The sequence below is a fragment of the Balaenoptera borealis genome, assembly GCF_965194805.1.
Source record: "Balaenoptera borealis genome assembly, chromosome: 16".
NCBI lineage: Eukaryota > Metazoa > Chordata > Mammalia > Artiodactyla > Balaenopteridae > Balaenoptera > Balaenoptera borealis.
In genome coordinates, this window is record NC_138872.1 from 28262631 (window position 1) to 28278481 (window position 15851).

The 15851-nt window shown below is 48.8% G+C and overlaps 1 protein-coding gene and 1 long non-coding RNA gene across 2 annotated transcripts in view; one reads left to right on the forward strand and one right to left on the reverse strand.

The window, feature by feature from the left end:
* Window positions 1-2125: 2125 nt before the first annotated feature.
* On the reverse strand, window positions 2126-8781 carry SRXN1 (sulfiredoxin 1). Its single transcript, XM_082360367.1, has 2 exons — window positions 8559-8781; window positions 2126-4468 (listed from the first exon to the last, which is right to left on the reverse strand). Exons 1-2 carry the CDS (start codon window positions 8766-8768, stop codon window positions 4265-4267), a joined length of 414 nt encoding a protein of 137 aa, XP_082216493.1. The 5' UTR covers window positions 8769-8781; the 3' UTR covers window positions 2126-4264.
* Window positions 8782-8953: 172 nt separating this feature from the next.
* The window catches only part of LOC309613509, a 32217-nt gene continuing 25319 nt past the window's right edge, over window positions 8954-15851 (forward strand). Inside the window, exon 1 of the long non-coding RNA XR_014235767.1 lies at window positions 8954-9066. This is a non-coding gene — a long non-coding RNA (uncharacterized lncRNA). The remainder of the gene's footprint in view (window positions 9067-15851) is intronic.

The window sequence follows — 15851 nt, forward strand, 5'->3', positions numbered from 1 at the left end:
GAAGGTGTTCACAGCAGCAAATAACAGTAACCCCCTAAATGGCCTTTAACAGGAGAATGACTGATACATGGTTATATACAGACCCTGGCATGCCATGGGGCAATTCAAAGAATGAGCTAGACCTATGTGGAGTGTATTCATTTAACACAGTTATCGAATAACTGCTGTGTGTCAGGTGGTTCTTGGCACTGGGCCTACAGTCATAGGACAGATCAAGTCCTGCCTCAAGAACTTACGTTCTAGTGGACAAGACAGTCATAAACAGAAACAGAAGATAATTTCGGGGAGTGCGATAAATACCATGAAAAAAATAAAACAGTGCGGTGATAAAATGATGGGGTAGGGGGCTGTTTTAGACAGTATGGTCAGGAAGGCCCCTCTGAGGAAGCGACCAGAATGAGGGAGACTCTGGGAGAAGAGCAAAGGCACTAACGGGGTGGATGGCTAAGGCGCATCGCCAGGGAAGAAATGTGATCTGCAAAAGAAAGTAAAAAAAGAAAACATTCCTTACTTATACGCACACACACATAACTAATAAGTTAGAAAAAGGTCTGGAAGGGTATACGCCAAATTCATGAAGATAATTGCCAAGAGTAGGGAGGCACTAGGACTCATGGTGCATTTTTTTTTTTTTTTTTTTTTTTTTTGCTGCAGCACTTTTATTTCCTCACAATGACACATTGCTGGGGCCTAATGTTCTCACATGACAGTAGAAAAACAAAATCTGTTGTCATCTCTTAGAGAATTGAGAATTGCGTACAAAAACCTTACATAAGTTAAAAGAATGAATAAATTTACAGGTGTGAATGTACAGGGCTTACAGGGCTTCTGCTTGCTTCTCATATTTTATTTTGTTAATAATTATTTAGCATTTTGCTATCTTAATGTTTAAAAGGTGAATATATGCACATATAAGTTGTGAAAATGAAACATTAAAAAAGCCTACCATGGTGAAAGGGTTGGTCCCAGGGCAGTAAGGGAAATAAGGGGTCCCTACACACTGCCTTTCACTGGACCCAAGTTCCCTGGGGCAGTAGTTTGTTTTGGGAGGGGACACACTTTTGGATCAGGGGGACCCCAGAAGAGGCATGTAGCTCAGCCTGGAGGATCTGGAAGCTTCTTGGAGAAGGTGCCGCCTTTGCTGAGCTTGAGACAATTTGGCACCGCACACCCAGTGTAGAGACCCGAGTCTCCTAAGACAGGCCTGGAGAGGCCATGATGTGTACAAGGCCACAGAGCAAGATTGGACAGGTAAGTAAACCTGGAACTCCAAACTCCCAGCCAGGTCTCCTTCTCCTACCTGAACCCTTGGCTTCTCTGGGCCGCTGAGGGGCATCCCTCACAGCCAGACACCCTCCATCCATCCCCTTCCCACAGCAGTTGCTCTACCGGCTGGAGGCCCAGCCTAGCTCGGGCAGGCCAGAAAGCAGCGCCACCTGCTGGCCTAAGTGGGAAGTGCAGCGCTCAGCCTCCACGGAGAGCAACCAGCAGGTTTCACCCTTCAAAACCCAGCTCCTCTTCCTTAAGAACGACAATCCCTCCCGCTCCAAGTCTGTTCTGCAGCCTCCTCCCAGTGCCTAGCAGTATGCCTAGCGCTGCCTGCTTGGGCCTTATCTGTATGAAGGGAAAGTCCTTTCAAGGAGGGGTAACCACTGTGCTACTCTACCTCAGTGGGTGCAGGTGTCTTACATGAAACAGTGGCACCTGACAGCGGCTTACAAAGCATGCCCTCAGCTTCCTCACCCTCACTACAAACCTCGGGGGTAAAGCCCATTAGACAGCTTGGAAAAAGCGCCAGGGAAGGGCCTGTCCAATTTCATATGGAATTGGTGCACAAGCTGGTTCCAGAACATGGATCTCCTGGGACTCAGCTCTTTCTTCTCCATTGGAGGTGAAGGGGCTGTCACCATATCTGAAAATAATTGATGCCATCTAGATCAGTGGTTCTCACCTTGTGGTCCCTGAACAGCAGCAGCAGCATCACCTGGGAATTTGGCAGGAAAGCAAATTCTCAGGCTCCACCCCAGACCTTCTGAATCAGCAACTCTGGGGGTGTGGTCCAGCCATCTGTGCTTAGCAAACCCGTTTGAGAACCTGAACCATTGGTCTAAAGCAATTATGCCTCTCTTTTTATTAAATAAACTTTTATTTGGGAATGATTTTCAATTTACAGAAAAGTTGCAAATATAGTACAGAGAGTTCCCATATACTCTGCACCCAGACTACCCCAATGTCAACATTCGTAAAATTATCTAAAATCCAGACCTCATTCAGATTTCCAGTTTTTCCATTAAGGTCCTTTTGTTGTTTTTCCAAGATCCAGTCCAGGATATCACACTGCATTTATGACTACATACCTTTTAAATTCCATTGGTCACCTCAGTCATCTTTCCCTGGGACAGAGAATGGGTGGGAAAGCTGTTGTCTTCATTACTGAGCAGCAGGAACTGAAGCTTGAAAACAGCAAATGACCTAGTTCCCTTAGCAGGGCAGTGAGAGCAAGGCCCGCCTCACTCTGCACCCTTCCTCTATCTCTTCCCTTCCCCCCAGGACTCTAGGACTTCATTAGTCCCTTTGGAATGTCCCACCTGGCCTACCCATTCCCCCTAACCCACCAGTACAGATGATGAGAGATGCCCCTCCTAGAGTGGGCCCAGTCCTGGGAGAGACCACCCACTGCCCCATCACTTCCTTCCCTCTGCACGGCCAGGACAGTGTCTAGTGTCTTAGTGACCTCAGCCTGGACAGAGCAAGGCTCTGTACAAGACAGAGAACAGTGAGAAAGAAACACTGTTATTTGCTTATCCAAAGTCATCTGTGATAGGTGGAAAAAAATGCCACGAATCCTGCGTAGTTTCTCTAAGAGGTTTAGTCTGTTTCCCCAGCCCTTGAATCTAAGCCAAACTTTTGATTTGCTCTGACCAGAAGGACTTAGCAGAAGTGACGTTGTACCAATTCTGACCTAAAACTCAAAAAAGCCTTGGAGCTTCTCCTCTCTCTCCCCCTTCCTCTTCCCCTCCTTCCTCTTCCCCTCCCTCCACACACACACCTCCCTCCCTCTCCCTCTCTCTTTGAGCCCTGATGATATCATGAAAATAAGCCTGAACTAACCTGCTGGAGAGGACACATGGAGGAGAACCAAGTCACCCAGCCAATAGCCTACCTACTGCCAGACAAGTGAGTCAGGCTATCCGAGACCATCCAGCCCCATCTAGGGTGACAGCTGATTGCATACAACCCCATGAGTGACCTTAAGCAAGATCAGTAGAACTGCCCAGCTGAGCCCAGCCCAAATTGCCAAACCAAAGAATTTTAGGCAAATAAACAACTTGCTTTTAGCTGCCAAGTTCTGGAATGGTTTGTTGCACAGCAACGGCTAACTGATACACAATTCCTCACTTCTCTCTTGGTAATGGGATTCCAATATTACTTAGGAGGCAGTGTGCCAGTTCTAGGAGATGTGATATGATTGATTTACTAAATTGATTTGTGTTCCTGCCGTCTTAGCTTTCTTTGCAGGTAGGGGTGGCAACTGTACCTGGTTTGGGCCAAGGAGACCTAAGTAGAAATACACAGGGGAAGAGAGCAGGAAACAGACCTCTGAAAAAGGCCTGAATTTATGATAGAAGTTGACAGGTCCAGCTGGCTGGGCCCTTCCTCCTCCCCAACTCCGTTCTTCCTTGAACACAGTCATGATTGCTGGAGGTACAGCAGCCAACTTGTGACCATGAAGTGACATGCAATGTGGGAAAGGCCGAAAGGATCACAGAGACGTGTGCCATAACCTTGCTGAGTTGTTAAAAGAATACCATTAGCCGACTGTCTCCAGAATTCATGCTATGTGGAAAAACAAACTTCTCTTTGTTTAAGCCACTGGAACCTAGGCTTTCCTTTACTTGCAGATGAATGTATTCACATGATATGATATATAGAGACAGAAATGCAAAAGGATCCTTGTCCTTGGGAATCTGGAGCCAGCAGCATGTGGCTCTCCAAACCCATCTCCTTTCTCATTTCACCCTCTCAATAATCCCTCAAGAGCAAACACACGACCCATTTTCCCCGAGGTGGGAAGTGGGGCTCCCACACTGTTCAGTCATGAGTCCAAGGTCTTACAGCTAAGAAAGAGGGTGCTTCAAGTTAGACCTGCCCCCCCAGGCACAAAGAGAATGCACTCCTGCTACACCTTTGCATGGCTCAGCCCACTGGAGGCCAGGTGTGTCTTCTGGGTTCGTGGCAGTGGTGGTAGGTGCCAAGGAGGCTGTTACTGCAAGTCCGGCGTGGAGGCGCCCAGGTACACCCTTAGGTCCGAGAGGGTGGACTGGACAAGCTTGGCAGGGATGGTCTCTCGCTGCAGCTGCTGGTAGGCTGCATAGCGGTGGCAGCCCCCAAAGGAGTAGAAGTAGTCACCACCCTGAGCCCCTTTGATCCAGAGGACATCGATGGGGGGCACGCTGTCTGGATCCTCCTGGAGAGAAGAGGGCGCAAGGTGAATGAGCGTGGCACAGTGCTGGACAGTTTGCAAAGCAGACTTTATTAACCTGGGCTGAGCTCCTCTAGGTGCTCACACTGGCTTGTGCTGGCTTGTGAGAGGCAACTGTTACACAGAGGCAACTGTGAGTTGGTTGACATCACCTTGGTAGCATGAAAATCAACCACGGTGAGAGTATTTACACCAGGGAAATGGGCAGATGCTACAAATCAGAGCTCCCCCATCCAGGCTGTTAACCATTTATCAGACCACATGTATATTATCTGTCACTGTTCTAGACTCTGGGAATAAGGTACAGACACAGCCCCTGCCTTCATGGGACTTTGGTCTAGTGGGGCAGATGGAATGGAGAAGTGAATGTTAGAGTGATAAATGCTATGAAGACAATAACACAGGTTGACGTGACAGGGATGGGGGTCCACAAGGCCTCTCAGAGGTGACAGTGGAGCAGAGACCTGAACACAGAGAAGTCCCCTAGGGAAGATAGAGAGGTGGAGTCATTTAAAGAAAGAGCCTGACTGCCAGGTTCAAATCTCAGGTCTGCCACTTAATTGCTCTGTGACCTTTGGCAATTCATATTTGTGCCTCAGTTGCCCGATCTATCAAACGGGGATAAAGATGACACACCCACCTCATAGAACTGTTGGGTTTAGTGAGTTAATAGACATAAACTGCTTCAAACAACACTTGGCACATGGAACGTGCTCAGTAATACACACTGTGTATTACCCGTGGGAAGGGCATTCCAGGCAGAGCGAACAGCAAATGCAAAAGGTCTGAGGCCAGAACAAGCTCACTGTATTGCAGGCATGGCAAGGAGGCCAGTGTGATCAGAGGGACTCGGGGGATTGAGAAGTAGAAGAGGTCAGAAAGGTAGCAGGGGGTAGGCCCTGGAGCGTTTTATTTATCTTATTTTTTTCTTCTAGTTTTATTGAGATATAGTCGACATACAGCACTGTATAAGCTTCAGGTGTACAACATAATGATGTGACTTACAAACATCATGAAGTGATGACTACAGTAAGTTTAGTGAACACCTGTCATCTCACATAGATACAAAATTAAAGAAATGGAAAAAAAATGTTTTCCTTGTGATGAAAACGCTTAGGATTTTACTCTCTCAACAACTTTCATATATAATGTACAGCGGTGTTCATTATGTTTATCATGTTGTACATTACATCCCTAATACTTATTTATCTTATAACAGAAGTTAGTACCTTTTGACCACCTTCATACACTTCTCCCTCTCCTTACCCACCTTCCGCCCCAGTCAATCACAAAGCTGGTCTCTTTTCCTAAGAGTTTGTTTGTTTATTTGTCTTTGAAATATAATTGACCTACAATATTATGTTAGTTCCTGGTACACAACACAGTGATTGGATATTTCTAAACATTTCAAAACAATCACCATGATTAAGTCTAGCTAATCCTGTCACTATACAAAGATACTACATAGTTATTGACTATATTCCCCACACTGTACATTTCATACCCATGACTCATTTACTTTATAACTGAAAGTTTATACCTCTTAGGCCCTGGAGTGTTTTAAACAGGGGAGGGTGACATGATCTGAAGAACATTCTAGAAAGTTGTCCTGGGCAAGCAGGCTTGATGAGTGGACAAAGGCAAAAGCAGGGAAGATAGAGGCGAGGCCTCAGCAGGTATTCACCAGAAGTGGCTGTCCTGGGTGAGGGCATGGAGGGGTCAGGGAGAGGTAGACAGGTTTGGGACATGTTTAGGGGGAAGATCCCAGGGGAGGGGTGAATGTGAGGAGAAGAGAAAGAGGAGAATATAAGTTGACTTCCTGTTACGGGCCTGAGCATCTAGACGGAGAATGGGTAGTCCTCTACATAGGGAAAGCCTGGGGCAGGGAGGGATGGGGTAGAGGGGAGACCGAATCAAGTGTGAGCTGCTAGAAGACCTCCCACCACTGGTTCTCGGGTGGTCTCTTATTGGGCTGCTTTGATGGATTCATTATTCCATTTATCCTAGAAATGATTAGTAAGCAGTAAGACCCAGCAGTTATAAGCTGGGGCTCTTGAGCCAGGCACACCTGAATTTGAATCTCAGCTCCTACACAGAGCAGTGGGGCGGGGGGTGGGGGGAGTGTGGGCAGGGGTGGTAAGCAAGTGGCCTTGACACTGGGCATTGTTCCTCATCTGCAAACTGGGAACAGACACCCTACAGGCTGCTGATGAAGTCAGGGAGCTGATGCAAGTGAGGCGCGGAGCACAGCTTGCCCGGCAGTGGAGCAGCACAGAGAGGCAGCTGTGCCAGGCAGGCCTTGTGCTGGGCACCAGGGGTGTGACGATGGGTGGGCAGAATAATGGCCCCCAAAGATGTCCATGTCCTAATCCCTGGGCCTGTGAATATGTTACTCACATGGCATGGGAGCTTTGCAGATGGAATTAAGTCAAGGATCTTGAGATGGGGAGATTATCCTGGGTTATCCAGACAGACCAAATGTAATCACCAGAGACCTTAAACGTGGAAGACAGAGGAACAAGAGGAGGTCTGATGTTGCTGGCTTTGAAGACGGAGGAGAGAGGTCATGAACCAAAAATGTGGGTGGCCTCTAGAAGCTGGGAAAGACAAGGAAATGGATTCTCCCCTAGAGCCTCCAGAAAAGAATGCAGCCCCGCTGATACCTTGATTTTAGCCTAGCGAGACCCATTTTGGACTTCTGAACTATAGAACTATAAAATAATAAAATCTGTCTTTGTTTTAAGCCACTAAGTTTCTGGTGTTCGTTACAGTAGCCATTGAAAACTAATACATATGGTAACCAAAGAGAGGCCTGGTTTTTGCCCCACAGAGCATATCGTTCTGGCTTGGAAGACAGGTGTCTGAGGCCATTACAAGCCAGTAGGATCAGAGGTATGCTGGTGGGCATGCAGGTGGCTGGGGGCCCACAGGAGGCCCCTAACCCAGCAGGGGCTGTCAGGGAAGACACAGACACTGACAGAAAGAGCAAGAAGGAGTTAGAAACAGTAAAGAGATGAAAGAGTTTTACTGGCAGGGGAAAAGCTTGTGCAAAGGCCCAGGGTGGGAGAGTGCATCCCTGGCCAGATCCATCACAAACAGCCAGGCACCGTGCTAGTGTTATGGAAACAGTCAAGACAGGACAAAATCCCTGCTCCTGTGGAGTTCACATGAGAGGCGGAGGAGAGACAATAAAACACAAACAAATGTGTAATATAACTCCGGTGGACATAAGTGCTTCAAGGAGAAATACCTCAGGTTAGGAGGAGAGCTATAGAGGCCTGGGCTGATGGGAGGTGGGCACCTGACCCAAACGAGGGAGCAAGCCCTGTGGCTACCTGGCAAGCAGTTCCAGGCAGTGGGAACAGCAGTGTAAACTCTAGGACTGAAAGACAATCGGGCTAGCAGTAGAGGTGTTTGGTAGGTCACACATGGCCACCTTCCAAGGGTCTGGGGGAGGGGGACAAGATGCCATGCAGGCCTAACCTGACACACATGTCCCCTCCTTCCCCCAGATTTTCTGCCAGGATCACCCCAGCCTTCTTGAGCACCCTCTCTGTGATGCAGCTGACTCCGTCCTCCCCCATTTCCAGTTCAAACAAGGCCCTCCCAGCAGACAGGACACCCCCAATCCCACTGCCACTGCCTGAAGTGACCACATAGGTTATCTCAGGATAAGGTGGTGGCCATGCATCTGGGCACTGGGGACAGGCTGTGCCACTTTCTAAAGTGCCTGACCTTGGACAGGTTGCTTGAATCCTCTTGTGTCTCATTTCCTCGTCTGTAAGGGGAACAGTAGTGGTATCTACCTCATAGGGTTGGCATGAAGAAGCTCAGGCACTTAAAACAGCTCCTGGCCACTTCAAGTACTATATAGGAGTCAGGATCGTTATTTTAATCATCTCCTCCAATCTCCTTGCTCAATGACTAAATCGAGGCCCAGAGAGGCCCAGCCACTTGCTCAAGGTCACACAGCAAATGCCATGCTCCGGCTGAGACTGAACCAGTCCCGTCTCGCGTCCAGCGCGACCTCCCTCCTTCGAAGCCCTCCCAGCGGCCGGCTTCCCCGGGGCCTCACCCGAATCGTGTCCACGAGGCTCTGCACCTTGGCTGGGTCCAGCACAGACGGCAGCGGCCGGATGAGCACGCTGAGAGGCACGTTGTGCACCGCGGTGATACAGCCCGAGTGGATGCTGCCGCCCTGCGCGCCGCCGCTCTGCCCAGCTCCCTCGGGCGCCCCCCGGCCAGCTCCGGCTCTGCCCAGAGCTCCTCCCGCGCGAAGACCCATCGCGCAGCCGCCGCAGCCTGCGCGGTCTCGCGACGCGCCGTCTCCTCTCAGGTCTTTAACACCGGTCGGGCCGTACCATTACGCGCGGGCGGCGGGGGGCGCAGCCGCACAGAGCCTCTCTCCCCTGCCCCACAGTGGTCTGGCCCACCCCCGAGCGCCCCTGCGGGACCTTCGCTCGGTTCTCCCGGCGTTGCGGGACGCGTGCGGAGCTCCGGCTCTCCGCTGGGGGGCGCCTCGCCGCCTCCCCTCTGCCGCGCGGCGTCCCGGGAGTGGAAGCGCCCGGGGAGGCTGACTCAGGGTGAGTCTGCAGGTCGTGGGGCGGGAGGGGCGCGGGTGGCGCACAGTTTGGGGTTGACTCAGGGTCACGGGTGGGGGGGGGGCGGGGACACGGGTTGGAGGGTGCTGGACCTGCCCAGCGAGGGTGAGTCGGCAAAACCTGGCTCTTGGCTGCCCAGCCCTTGGATCCCTAGTGGTAATAGTCGTGGAGGTGATAATAATTCGAAATACTACGAATCTGCTGAATCTGGTGCTGTGTCAGGCACTGTTCTAAACACTTTGCATGTACATTAACTTATTTAAACCTCAAAACAACCCTTCAAGCTAGGTATGATTATTATTCCCATTTTACAGATGAGGAAACTGAGGCACAGTGAGTTTTTTTTTGTTTGTTTTTTTTTTTAAGTGATTTGCCCAAGGTCATGGAGCTAGTAAGTGGCTGAACCAGGGTTCAAATCCAGGCAGTCAGGCTCCAGAGTGCTCTCTCTCTCTACCCACCGCTGGTTGCCTCGGTTCAGCAAAAGTAACTGTAACAAGGAGCCTTTTGGAATCATGTTGACAGTGTGTGGGCACTGCCCTGGAGTTCCACAATAATAGTCTCGTTGCATCCTCACAGCGCCACTAGGAAGTAGGTGTGATTGTTGAAGCACTTGTCCAAGATAGGGCCGCTGAAAATGAAAGTCAGATTATCTGAGCTCAGAGTCCCAGGCCACTGAACACCTGCTTATAGATGAGGACACCAAAGCTGCAAGGGGTGGTGGTGATGACTTAGGTCCAAACATGCTGACTACCACCCCCACTCTTCTGTTTAAAACTCTCCATCCCCTTGAGCCCAGGTTCAGCACCCAGTGTCCTCTGGAGCCAGAGGGAGGTAGGCTCCTGGTTTAAATCTCAGGTGTTTATCAGCATCTATGGCAACATTACGGCTTTGGCACAGATTGACCTGGGTTCAGATCCCATCTGGCCACTCACTAGCTGTGTGGTCTCAGGCAAGTTCCTTAACCTCTCTGAGCATCAGCCATCTGTAAAATGGTTGTGAGGAGATTGTGAGGACACTCAGAGATAATGGCTGATAGAGAAGAGGGTTGGGGGTAAATCAGTGCTTACATAGTGGTAATCAAGGAAGGTGACTGGGGTACTTCCCTGGCCTTCCAGTGGTTAAGACTCTGCAGTTCCAATGCAAGGGGCGTGGGTTCGATCCCTGGTCAGGAAACTAAGATCCTACATGCTGCACGGTGAGGCCAAAAAAAAAAAAAAAAAGGAAGGTGACTGGTTTCATTACAGACACCCAGAGTGCTGAAGAAGAGGCCGTGTTGACTGAGAGCACCAGGAAATGTTCCCTGGAGGGGTGGTATTCACACTGGAAAATGGCTTGGTCCTGGAGAGTGAGAGGGAAGAAGCAGGTGATGGTTTAGGGTAGGATCTGGAATCACTTGAATGGCATGGATTTAAATCCTGGCTGCATCACCAACTAGCTGTGTGACATTGTGTGTGTGTGTGTGTGTGTGTGTGTGTGTGTGTGTGTGTGTGTGTGTGTGTGTGTGTGTGGTGGGGTACTCAACTTCTTTGTGCCTCGATTTCTTCTCTCAATTGCCAGGGAGAGTAAATGAGAATAACACATAAAGTGTTTAGAAAGGTACCTGGCATATAAAACGTGCTGAATAAAAGGTAGATAGGAGGAATATTCCAGCTAAACAGCTTGAGGAAAAGCGGGCAGGTGGCACAGCCCCAGACCTGGCTGAAGACAGGCAAGTCTGGTTTGGTGGTTCTTCTCACCCTGGTTGTCACATGCATGGGGAATGCATACTCGCCTTCTCAGCTGGAGAAAAACCAGAGAAGTTATCCCTGGGGGCGGGCTGGGTGGCTGTTGTACTGGCCAGTTGCGGACACTTTCTGAAGCCTCTGCAAAATGGGGTAATGCTGCCCATCACTCAAAGTTGTTGAGTGTGATTTGGGAAGAAGCACATAATAAGTGCTCTGTGAATTGTGCAATACCCCATTTTGCTGTTGAAGATCATTCATGTTGGGTTTTTAATCTCTTGCAAACCTTGGAATGCTGAGGCCATTATGAATTTGACTTGAACCTTTCTCTTTCTGCAGTTCCACAATATAACCCCTCTGAGCATCTAAACCATACTTTGTTTCAGGATGTAGAGCTAAGACCCACACCTCAGTCCCAGAATTATTGAGAATTAGAGAATTTCATCAAGAGGGAAATTGTCCCTCTTAGAACCACTTCCTAATTTCAGAAAGTAAGAAGAGGCAGGGGGAACCGCTTCTGGGATGGAAAAATGGAGATTTGTCCTGAATCTCTCATCATGGTATGCCCAGTGAGACCCTCACTCCTGGCAACAAATTCTGTATGTTGAGAGACCTATGATTCAACTCAAAATGGCTTAAGCATTAAGAAGACTTGTATTTTCACATAATTAAGATGTCTGGAGGTAGACATATCCAAGATTGGCGAAGAGGTAGTTGAACAATGTCAGGTTCTTCCCAGCTTTTTGTACCGTCATCCTCCATATTCTGGTTTTCATACTCAGCCTTGCCCCTCATGGTCCCAAGATGGTAGCTGTAGCTCCAAGCATCACATACAACAGCTTTCAAAGGTGGAAGTTAGGACATCGACATCCCTTTGTGCCTCTTTTTAAGAGTGAAGAAAGCTTTAGTAACCATCCCCTACCTCCCCACCCCCCTGCCCAGGAGCCTTTTCCTCATGTCTCATTGGCAAGATTATATCACATTTCCATGCCTAAACCAATCCCTGGCAAGGGGAGTGGAATTACCCTGATTGGCTTAGCTTATTTGCCATTCACCTCTGTGCTCAAGAGGGTTTACCCTGCCCTGAAGTTCATGGCCTCTGATCCCTGAACAGAACTGGCAAGGCCTGGTGCTACAACCTAGTTTTCCTGTATGGTTCTTGGGCAGACCCCATGGAGGGGGAGAATTGAAGGGAAAGAGGACCTGCCCAATCAGCAGTTCTATTATATCGGCCCATTTGTCCCTAAACCAATGAGATGGAGACTTAAGCCTCGTGTTGGGATTAAGATGAGGTCCCTTCCACTGGGGCTAATGTAAGCCTGGGACTGGAAGCTGGAGAAATTCTGGGATCTACACAATATCCTTTTGTTTTAGTTTGGATTCTCCTAAAAGTAGACCCTGAGACTAGGACTTGTGTGCAGGTAGTTATATTTGGGAGCTGCTCTAGTTATTATCACTGTAACATAAACTGATCCAAAATGTAGTGACATAAAACAACCATTTTATTATCCTCACAGATTCTGTGGGTCAGTTATTCAGACAGGGCACAGTGGGAACTGGTTGTCTCTTCTCTGAAATGTCTGGGCCATCAGCTGGGAGGTGACTCAATAGCTGGGGGTGACTTGATGGCTGGGGCTGGAATCATCTGGAGGTGACTTCACTTACTCATGCATTGGACCATCCTGCCTATCAGCCAGAACACCTCCACGGGGCCTCTCCATGTGCCCTGGGCTTGCTCATAGCATGGCAGCTGGCTTCCAAGAATGAGTGTCACAAGAGAACCTGGCAGAAGCTTCATGGCCTTTTCCAGTCTAGTCTTGGAAGTCATAGCTGCAAACCCAGACTCACCTAGCACCACTGACACACCCTCTGTCTCATTCTTCTTGCCCCCTCACTCCTGCTTCCTGGAATCACCTACCAAATAAACCACTTGCACTCAAGCCTTTGCTACTGGGGAGCCAAAACTAAGGCAAAGGGGGAATTTCATGGGTCATCCCCAATAGTTCTGCACCTTGCCTGGGTTAAAATTACACACATCTTATTAGACATGTGACCTTGGGCCAGGCACCTGTCTGTGCCTTGGTTTCTTAACCTTCAAAATGGCCATGATAATGGCACCTAATTTGTAGAGTTGTTGAGAGAATGAAAAGAGGTGATGTAGGTAAAGTCCTTAGAACAGTGCCCAACACACTGTAAGTGCTCAATAAATATGACCTGTTTGATTACATTTTAAATTAATAATAGATCTCGAAGGTCTCTCTGTGTCTGCACTTCTAGACTAGTCTCAATGTATTTGCCCAGACCCTTGCTTGCAAGTGAAGAAAGCCAATGTGAATTAGCTTAATGAAAATGGAACACTTGGTTATGCCCTTGACTGTGGGGTGAAGGTGGGCCTCAGGGAAAAGTGGGTTCAGAGACTTTTTTCTGTCGCTTGGCGGAGGGATTACTTCCACATAACAGGAACGTGGCTGTCAACAGGGATTATATTTGGCTTTTAGTAAGAGAAGCCTGACAAGAGAGGCTTAAAACACCCTAATGTGTTTCCTCTCACGAAAGAGAAGCTGGAAGTAGGAAGTCCGGGGCTGGGGTGACTGCTCCACCGTCACTAGGGGCACGGGTCCTTTCTGTCAACGCCATCATTTTAGAGTAAGGTGTTTATTCTCAGCGTCACCTCCTGGTTCAAGACTGCTGCTGAAGTGCCAGCCTGGAAGAAGGTGGAGAAATGGAAAGGCAAAGGATATGACCCACCTCCTTTTTAGGGTGCTGTCTCAGAAGTTCCACATAACACTTTCCCTTGCATGTCATTGACCAGAACTTGGTCACATGGCCACCACTGGCTGCAAGGGCAGCTGGGATATGTAGTCTTCATTCAATGTGGCAATGTGCTCAGCTGACAATGGAGTTCTCTTACTAAGGAGGGAGAGAAAGTATGCTGATAAGTAGCTAGCAATCTGAGCCACAGCTCTCAAGTTACAGGTCTTATGACTCAGAGAGAGGGAGAGAGGAAATTTCCAAGTTCTAGTCAGATGCTCACATCTGAACCAATCATCTATGGCTATGAGGGATAAAGACTTTTTTTTAAGCATAAGCCACTGTTATTATGACTTAAATGTGTGTAGTTCATTAAAAAAATAATTACTGGTTATCTGCTATTGGCTAGGTACTGCACTAGACCCAGGAAATTTAATGATAAGCAAAAAGACACTGTCAGTCCCTTTCTCATGAAGCTTGTAATCTAATGGGGGAGACAGAGAATAACCAAATAATCACACTGATTAAAGGGAAAGTGTGCATTGATGGTAAGTGCTGTGAACCAAGATCATGTGGTCCTTGGGGAAGTGATCATCCAGATGAGAGATGAAGGATGAAAAGGCAATAACTAGTCAACAGTGGTGGTAATGGTAGTGCAAATGGAGTATGTTACTGGTGGTGAGAACAGCTTATGCAAAGCCCCTGTGGTAGGAGGGAGCAAAATTGCTAAACAGAGGTGGCTGGAACTCAAAGAGCAAAGGGGCTCATGGCTGAAGGTTCAGCTGGAGTGATGGAAAGAGTCAGATCAGTTAGGTCTTTGAAGGCTGGTTCCTCTCCCCCCTCCCCCCACACACAGTGGGAAGTCATTGAAGCATTCAAACAGGGAAGAAGAATGGGAGTGACATGATCAGATCTGCATTTTTTAAAAGATCCCTGTGGTCACTGTGGAGAGAGGGAGGGAGGTGGTGGAGGTAGAATGGATCCAGAGAGACCAGTGAGAAGGCTGGTCCAGTTGTTCAGGTAAGAGATGATGGTAGCTATGGACTAGGGTGGAGACTGAGAAGACGAAGAGGAAAAATAAACAGAACCTGATGGATTGGATGGAAGGGTAGGGGAGACAGACACAGGAGAGAACCAAATCATGGCTTCAGACTTGGGCTGGCCTATGGTACTTTTGGGATATCCATGTGGCAGTGGTTTGCAGGCAGATTTGCAGCTCAGAGAGGAGGTCAGAAATGAAAATGTAAATGTAAATTACATTACATTTATCACAAATGTAAATTTGTGAGTCATCTGCATGTGGGTGAAAACTGAAGCCATGGGTGTGATGAGATTGCCTCATGAGAATACACAGTGAGAAGAGGAGTCTGGGAGAGAACCCTGAGGAGCGCAAACCGCGACAGAAGAAGGAACAGGAAGTGGGTTCCTTCCTTGGGCATAGGAAGGTGAGGCTGCAAAGGTGCTGGATGGAGCAGCCAGACAGGGCAGAGGAGAGCCGGAGCTGCATCCTGGAGGGCTTCCTTTGAGAGGACTGTGAAAAGCAGACTGGACGATATGCTAATTGAGGTGCTCTGGGCTGCAGGTAACAGGGACACGGGCTTTCGTATCTCTGCTCTGCTGTCTAGGCTGTGGGCTTCGTGCTAGAGCTGGTTCCCTTTAAGGTCACAAGATGACATATTAGATGTTTATAAAATGTTGATCTAGAGTGGGTTCTGTTCCCTGGACCTGAAACAAATGTAATTGATGCAACAGCCAATTAGGGGCAGTGTGTAGCTACGGAGAACTGCGGGTGGATGGCTAGGGAAGGCATCAGGTGCCTGGGCCCCTCAAACCTGCTTTGGAAACTTTGTAGGGGATTTCCACACTGCTGTCATTGCTGGAGACACCTGGCACATAGCTCAGGATGCAGCCAGCCTGTCCAGAGGTGTGTGAAAGGAAAGATGGACAGGTTCTAAAAGTGCAAGGAATTCCCTGGCAGTCCAGTGGTTAGGACTCTGTGCTCTCACCGTTGAGGGCCTGGGTTCGATCCCTGGTCTGGAACTAAGATCCCACAAGCCGTGCCGCGTGGCCAAAAAAAAAAAAAAAAAAAAAGCTGAGTGCACTGCCTACAAAAGGAAGAAAACCGAAAGGTGGCCCAAGGGGAGATGGAGTTCCATCCTACACCCCCAAGCCCCCAGCCTGGCATCGGGCCCTCAAGGCACACAGCCCCCTACCCCCCACCTCCTGAGTCTGTGCTGGGGGTTGGAGTTTAGCGGCATGGTGCTAGTAGTCCCCAGGGAAGTTTTTAGTAAGGCA